Consider the following 7,952-nt stretch of genomic DNA (forward strand, 5'->3'; position numbering starts at 1 on the left):
AGGCTCTTGTGTCATACAGATTCCTACGCATCTCCTGCTAGAAATTACTGGCGCTCTTTCAGGTAGAAGTCTGACAAGAAACATTCTTCCAAATGTGTTGCTGATGCCATTGATAATTAAATTAAATTTCAAGCACGATTTCTGCAGTTTGCACAAGCCAACGCTTAAATGGGTGGCAATTAAGGGACACTGCTTTGCCCAGCAGAGGCATTCCAATACAAATCAGGAGGAATTCACGGTCTAGAAGGCGCCATTTCTTTTCCCTAGGAAGTGAGAGACACCTGTATAGTGCAACTTTACTACATTCACCACCATGGGGGGAACAAGAGAAATCCCCTCAGACCTAGCTCTTTTCAGTGCCCAAGCAGCTCAGCATTTTGCGTGTTGCCTTCCATATTCCTGAGCAGGAGTTCGACTGGACCCCTCCAGCCACCCGGGCTGCAGAAAACGTGCAGCGCAGTCCATCCGTTGTTCCCCACATTTGAAAGACAAAGACTCGCCTCAGGCAGAGGCAGATTCTTTCTCCTTCACGTTCAACAAAACCACCAGCTCAGGAAACAGCAGGAACCGAGACCTAGCCAGTATCTGCTCACTGTACTCCAAACTCAACACTCTTCACACCTTTTGTGCTTTAAAGCCTTGCTACGGGGAAGGCTCACGCAGCCAGGATTCAGGCATCGCTCGGGTTACACAGACACACTGACATACCCAGCTCTTTCCTTGGTTTTGCTTTGGAGTGAATTTCCTCTGCGTCGTCCGGCACCAAGTTCATATATTCATCAAAGCCCTAAAAATCAGCAACAAAAGCCGTCGGTGAGCTACGTCCCCTGCTCTAAACTTCAGCAACAACGACACAAACTATCGTGAGCTGTGCTGACGTGGGCTGGACAATTAAGACTATTAATTGGAGAGGCACGAGGTCTTGCCACCCCCCATGCTAGTTTTTCCTGACAGGAAGAAACAGTTTTATCAATTTGAAGAACAACCAACAAAAACCCCAAGCCAAAGACATCCTGATACTCACAATGATGCAGCCTTCTAGCCCCATGTTCACTTGCTCAGAAAGCCACACCTGGATCCTGGACCTCTGCAAAATGATGGAGGGGGAGAGCACAACAGGAACATAAACACTCCACACAATTTTGTTCTCTCCTGTGCATTAACAACTCCTTGCTGCCGATAGCTTCGTAACACTCGAGGCAGTAACTCTCACGCGTGGTTTCGGTTACATCCTCGGTCATTTTTAAGGTGGTAGACTATTTTGGAAATACTCTCTGCCTTCACTGGCGGACACGCAACAGCACAGGCTTTAAAGACTGTCACGGAAAACATCCCTGCACACCCGACTGCAAGAGCAAACGCCTCTTACAAAGGTAACCCCTTAAGGTGAGGAGGAAAAACGCCCAACTCGGAACTAGCTGGTCTTCTCACGGATCGCAACGACAGCAAGTTCTTCAGTTCAACAGGAACCGGCTCCAAAAACCCCATCCTGAACTCGGAAAGACCCCTCCGGCGTGCCGCCCCGCTCCCCACACGGCTCTAAGGGCCCTGCGCAAGAAGCACCGGGACGTTCCTCTCACACGGGGCCGAAGCCGCGGCAGCCCGGTGGTACTCACGTTCTGCAGGTAGCGGAAGATGAGGATCTGGAGCGGAGCGTTAAGGACGCAGCACGGCAACGAGTCCTCGGCGCCACGGCAACGAGTCCTCGGCGACACGGCCCTTCGGCGCCTCCCGGGCCCACACAGCAGCTCCTGCCCGCCTAGCCCAGCCCCCCGCCCCCGCCAGACCGCCCCCCCCCCCCGCCACACGAAGGATACGATGGGCTGCACCATCACCTTCTGCACCTTCTGGCCCTGCCCGCGGTACGCCATGGCGGTTACAGCACTCAAGACCCTCTCAGAGCAACAACCGCAAGGTTGCCAGCCAAGAAAGCAAAGCTTAAAGCAGATGATTGTCTCAGTTTCCTCCGCCCCTGAGTCAGGGTCACCTTTCCTCGTGATCCGAGAGTCACAGCCCTCACTTACCACAGCCACGGGGCACAGCTTCCCCTTGCTGGCTGGAGCAACTCTATTTGAAGATGTGCCACTTCGGGGACCTGAATTAGGACATCTTTCCTTAAAATGAGAGGCAAATCAGTCTGTTCCTGAAAGGGCTGATTGGCCTGGTGTTTCTCTAACTGTCAAAGAATAACCCTCATCTGAAGCACTCATCAGGTCACACACTGCTTCACTACAGATCTCTCTTTAGCTTGACACATCAAGTTTGTCTCTGCAGGAGAAGGAATTCTTCAAAGCAACCTTTACAGCAGCAATCTAGCAAAGTGGCCAAGACAAAGCGTTCAGACCCGAGCGCACCACTCCGGAGGAAATCAGTTTCAACCCTAAAATATTTCACCCATCTCCCAGTCCAAAAGCGACAGCGACACCTTTCATCTCAAAGTCTTTCCACATGTTCTGCAAAGCCGGATGGACGTGACCGATGGCAGCGCTTGACTAAGAACTGCAGCTCCCCACTGGCCTCCACCTGCAGGCCAACAACCTTGCACCCATCAGACATCTGGCACCACTGGAATGAGCTGAGAAGAGACCCACTCTCCCTCCCCGGGGGATGCTGCTCCACCTTCTGCTTGTTTAAAGTCACTTTAACCTAAAAGATAGAGAGAGGTTCGCTGAGCAGCCGTTTCCTGCTTCAAGTGATCCTGTACAAGATCGTTTGGATGCTGGAGTCCCTGAAGAACTAGCAGAATGAGCAAGAAAATCACTTAAGTACCTGCTGACCTGCTCTCAGTGCCCCTGTGCTCAAAGTCCGGAATCATTAACTTCAAAATATACACGAAACACGGCAGCTAGCACCTAGCACTGTGCGCACAATGCCGGCAGTGCTGTTGGAAGCTGGAAAGTCGGGGGCAGGGGATTAAGGGAAAGCCACACATCAGTTTGGTAACTTGGTTCTTGTAGGACACTTCCTACTGCAGAAGTTTTAGCACAGCCAGTGGGAGGGAGCTGCCTGTTTTCCACAAGGGGACTTCTGCTGGCGCAGTCTGTGTATCAAAAGATATCTTTGGGCCTGCACTGTCAAGTAGTCTGTGGGTGGTTCACGGTCCAGGTATCAACAGTTCAATCCGTACTTCTGTGTTGTGCTTTCTCCAAAGCCGTGACAAATTTTCCTTTTACACTGTTGTACAGTCACGTTATAGATGGGAACTGACTCTCTTAGTGCCACAACCCGTACGAGCTTCTAATATGCTGGCATTGGAAAAAAGTGTCTTCAGTAATCAATTTTATAATAGCTCTGTTGACCTGTTATTTAAGTGCATTCTCCTATCCGAGCTCCTTCACAGCAGTACGTAGTTGACAGTCTGAGTCCCATGGTTAAGACGCATGTCCTTTCTCCTACCAAGCACCTGCTCAGTAGGCAAAGATGGACCGGGAACACCCAAGCCTGGAGATGTTCAACCACAACTGGCTCTAAGCCTATACGTTGAAAAGAAATAGCTCAATACGTCACCTTCATGGGGCAAAAATTCACGTGGAACCGTAGAAAAATCTAGAAGTGCTTCCTCAGCTTCAGGTTACCAACAGCACCATCACATTTAGGCCCTGGCCCAGCGTGCAGGGCACGTGGTCTGCAAGCGTTGCTGCAACATGGAAGTGCCAAAGCAAGTCCCTGCTCTGCCCTGCCCGACAAGCTTTTTAAACATTGCAAGGAGCCTGCCAGGTATAGAATCATAGAATCATAGAATCATTTAGGTTGGAAAAGACCTTCAAGATCATTGAGTCCAACCATCAACCATGCCCACTAACCCATGTTCTGGAGTACGTTTTCTACGCGCTTTTTGAATACCTCCACGGATGGTGACTCAACCACTTCCCTGGGCAGCCTATTCCAATGCCTGACAACCCTCTTAGTAAAGAAATTTTTCCTAATATCTAACCTAAATCTCCCTTGCCTCAACTTGAGGCCATTGCCTCTTGTCCTATCTCCAGCCAACTGACAGAAGAGACCAGCACCCACCTCACTACAGCGCCCTTTCAGGTAGTTGTAGAGAGCGATAAGGTCTCCCCTCAGCCTCCTCTTCTCCAGACTAAACAGCCCCGGCTCCCTCAGCCTCTCCTCATCAGACTTGTGCTTCAGGCCCCTCACCAGCTCAGTTGCCCTTCTCTGGACACGCTCCAGCACCTCAATGTCTTTCCTGTGGGGAGGGGCCCAAAACTGAACCCAGGACTCAAGCTGCGGCCTCACCAGTGCCAAGTACAGGGGAACAATCACATCCCTGCTCCTGCTGGCCACACTATTTCTGATACAGGCCAGGATGCCGTTGGCCTTCTTGGCCACCTGGGCACACTGCTGGCTCATATCCAGCTGGCTGTCAACCAGCACCCCCAGGTCCTTCTCTGCCGGGCAGCTTTCCAGCTGCTCTTCCCCAAGCCCGTAGTGCCGCACGGGGTCACTGTGACCGAAGCGCAGGACCCGGCCCTCGGCCTCGTTGAACTTCATACGATTGGCCTCGGCCCATCGATCCAGCCTGTCCAGATCTCTCTGTAGAGCCTCCCTACCCTCAAGCAGATCGACCCTGCCTCCCAACTTGGCGTCATCTGCAAACTTGCTGAGGGTGCGCTCAATCCCCTCATCCAAATCATCAATAAAGATATTAAACAGAACTGGCCCCAACACCGAGCCCTGGGGAACACCACTTGTGACCCGCCGCCAACTGGATTTCACCCCATTCACCACGACCCGCTGGGCTCGTCCGTCCGGCCAGTTTCTCAGCCAGCGAAGAGCACGCTTGTCCAAGCCACGAGACGCCAGCTTCTCAAGGAGTATGCCATGAGAGACAGTGTGAAAGGCCTTGCTGAAGTCAAGGAAGATAACATCCACAGCCTTTCCCTCATCCACTAGGCGGGTCACCTGGTCATAGAAGGAGATCAGGTTGGTCAAGCAGGACCTGCCTTTTGTAAAGCCATGCTGACCGGGCCCGATCCCCTGCTTGTCCCGGACTTGCCACGTGAGCGCTCTCAAGACAAACCGTTCCATAATCTTCCCTGGTACCGAGGTCAGGCTGACAGGCCCGTAGTTCCCCGGATCCTGCCTCCGACCCTTCTTGTGAATGGGTGTCACATTGGCAAACCTCCAGTCCCCTGGGACCTCCCCTGTTGACCAGGATCGCCGACAGATGATGGAGAGAGGCTCGGCAAGGACCTCCGCCAGTTCCCTCAGTGTCTTGGATGCATCCCATCTGGTCCCATAGACTTGTGAGTGTCCAGATGGCGTAGTAGGTCCCTAACAATTTCCTCCTGGATGAAGGGGGGTATGTTCTGCTCTTCATCCTTGCCTTCCAGCTCAGGGGGATGTTCGTGTATATGCGTTATACTCGTATTCTCCCGAAGGTCCTGTATTAAACGTAGCCTGGGCTCCTCCGCCTTCACCGGTAGCTGAGCCGTTGCCCATGACAGCAGTTAACAGCGTTTTTACCGAACCCTGGCGCAGGAAAGGTGCGGGTGCGTGGTCTGTCTGTGGGGGGGGGGGGGGGGCACAGAGGGTCCCGGGGGGGGCACAGAGGGTCCCGGGGGGGGCACAGAGGGTCCCGGGGGGGCTCCCCGCTGCTCGCCACGCCGACGCGGAGCAGTAGAGACGCCGGTCCTCCCAACCGCCTCGAGCGGCCTGGTCCGCCAGCATCCCAGGGCTCCTTGCGCGCTCCCGCCCTGCTTCGCGGCTTCCGGTGGCGGCGGCGGCGGGAGCGTGTGCCGGGCGGCGGCAGCAGCAGCAGCCATAGCCATAGCCATGGCGTACCGCGGGCAGGGCCAGAAGGTGCAGAAGGTGATGGTGCAGCCCATCGTATCCTTCGTGTGGCGGGGGGGGGGGGGGGCGGGCGAGCGGTCTGACGGGGGCGGGGGGCTGGGCTAGGCGGGCAGGAGCTGCTGTGTGGGCCCGGGAGGCGCCGAAGGGCCGTGTCGCCGAGGACTCGTTGCCGTGCTGCGTCCTTAACGCTCCGCTCCAGAACCTCATCTTCCGCTACCTGCAGAACGTGAGTACTGCCGGGCTGCTGCGGCTTCGGCCCCGTGTGAGAGGAACGTCCCGGTGCTTCTTGCGCAGGGCCCTTAGAGCCGTGTGGGGAGCGGGGCGGCACGCCGGAGGGGTCTTTCCGAGTTCAGGATGGGGTTTTTGGAGCCGATTCCTGTTGAACTGAAGAACTTGCTGTCGTTGCGATCCGTGAGAAGACCAGCTAGTTCCGAGTTGGGCGTTTTTCCTTCTCACCTTAAGGGGTTACCTTTGTAAGAGGCGTTTGCTCTTGCAGTCGGGTGTGCAGGGATGTTTTCCGTGACAGTCTTTAAAGCCTGTGCTGTTGCGTGTTCGCCAGTGAAGGCAGAGAGTATTTCCAAAATAGTCTACCACCTTAAAAATGACCGGGGATGTAACCGAAACCACGCGTGAGAGTTACTGCCTCGAGTGTTACGAAGCTATCGGCAGCAAGGAGTTGTTAATGCACAGGAGAGAACAAAATTGTGTGGAGTGTTTATGTTCCTGTTGTGCTCTCCCCCTCCATCATTTTGCAGAGGTCCAGGATCCAGGTGTGGCTTTATGAGCAAGTGAACATGCGGATAGAAGGCTGCATCATTGTGAGTATCAGGATGTCTTTGGCTTGGGGTTTTTGTTGGTTGTTCTTCAAATTGATAAAACTGTTTCTTCCTGTCAGGAAAAACTAGCATGGGGGGTGGCAAGACCTCGTGCCTCTCCAATTAATAGTCTTAATTGTCCAGCCCACGTCAGCACAGCTCACGATAGTTTGTGGTGTTGTTGCTGAAGTTTAGCGCAGGGGACGTAGCTCACCGACGGCTTTTGTTGCTGATTTTTAGGGCTTTGATGAATATATGAACTTGGTGCTGGACGACGCAGAGGAAATTCACTCCAAAACAAAATCAAGGAAACAGCTGGGTATGTCAGTGTGTCTGTGTAACCCAAGTGATGTCTGAATCCTGGCTGCGTGAGCCTTCCCTGTAGCAAGGCTTTAAAGCACAAAAGGTGTGAAGAGTGTTGAGTTTGGAGTACAGTGAGCAGATACTGGCTAGGTCTCGGTTCCTGCTGTTCCTTGAGCTGGTGGTTTTGTTGAACATGAAGGAGAATCTGCCTCTGCCTGAGGCGAGTTTTTTTCTTTCAAATGTGTGTAACAACGGGTGGACTGCGCTGCACGTTTTCTGCAGCCCGGGTGGCTGGAGGGGTCCAGTCAAACTCCTCCCAGCTACGTCTAAGGCAGGTGGCCCTGAACAATTCTGACACTTGCTGTGTCATCTCTGAGTCAAAGTAGGGAACCACCTGTGTGGTGGTATTTAATATTTACCACCTGCTGGTGAGGATAAACAGCAGCCTGTGCTAAGTGACATGTTTGGGCTCTTGGTGGGGACAGAGTGCTGTTCAAACAGCGAGTGCAGGAGTGGAGATTGTGTCTGATACATTGTAGTGTGAATTTTGAATGTGGGCCCTGCATGACTAACGGTTACAGTCCTGCAGCCAGGTGGGAATGGACTCTGTTTACTGAGAAAAACCTAGTCAGTTGTCTTGTGGGCATTTTCTTGCAAGCACCTTTGGCGTTGTGAAATGTTTTCTGAAAGTGCAAGGTTATCGTCAGAGTCTGGCATCTCTCTAATGCCCCCTTTCCTTTCTCTGTGTTGCAGGTCGGATCATGTTAAAAGGGGACAATATCACTCTTCTGCAAAGTGTTTCTAACTAGGATTTGTTGTTTTTTGCTTAGAACAATGGCTGCGGTGCTTCGGAGTTAATAAAGCGCTAGTGGGAGCAGGACCAGCTAGTAGACAGGAAGTTATGTGTAACTGGGGTCGCATGCAGAATTGAAAACTGCACAGTCTTTTGTGCGAGTGATTTTTTTTTTTGTAGTTTGAAACGATGCACAGTGTATTTCGCAAATAAACATTTTTCACATTAACTGTAAATGTAAA

At 52.8% G+C, this 7,952-nt stretch overlaps 1 protein-coding gene across 1 annotated transcript; it reads left to right on the forward strand.

Moving 5' to 3' along the window:
- Nucleotides 1–5,685: 5,685 nt before the first annotated feature.
- On the forward strand, nucleotides 5,686–7,952 carry SNRPE (small nuclear ribonucleoprotein polypeptide E). Its single transcript, XM_052815842.1, has 5 exons — nucleotides 5,686–5,835; nucleotides 5,999–6,025; nucleotides 6,555–6,617; nucleotides 6,855–6,933; nucleotides 7,671–7,952. The coding sequence occupies exons 1-5, from the start codon at nucleotides 5,782–5,784 to the stop codon at nucleotides 7,724–7,726; spliced, it is 279 nt and encodes a 92-aa protein (XP_052671802.1). The 5' UTR covers nucleotides 5,686–5,781; the 3' UTR covers nucleotides 7,727–7,952.

The sequence above is a fragment of the Harpia harpyja genome, chromosome 19 (assembly GCF_026419915.1).
Source record: "Harpia harpyja isolate bHarHar1 chromosome 19, bHarHar1 primary haplotype, whole genome shotgun sequence".
NCBI classification, from domain to species: Eukaryota; Metazoa; Chordata; class Aves; order Accipitriformes; family Accipitridae; genus Harpia; species Harpia harpyja.

Coding starts and splice junctions, on each gene's coding strand:
- SNRPE (XM_052815842.1), top strand. CDS start 5,782: ATGGCGTACCGCGGGCAGGGCCAGAAGGTGCAGAAGGTGATGGTGCAG. Junction 5,836..5,998: donor AGGTGATGGTGCAGCCCATC/GTATCCTTCGTG, acceptor GCTCCGCTCCAG/AACCTCATCTTCCGCTACCT. Junction 6,934..7,670: donor AAAATCAAGGAAACAGCTGG/GTATGTCAGTGT, acceptor TCTGTGTTGCAG/GTCGGATCATGTTAAAAGGG.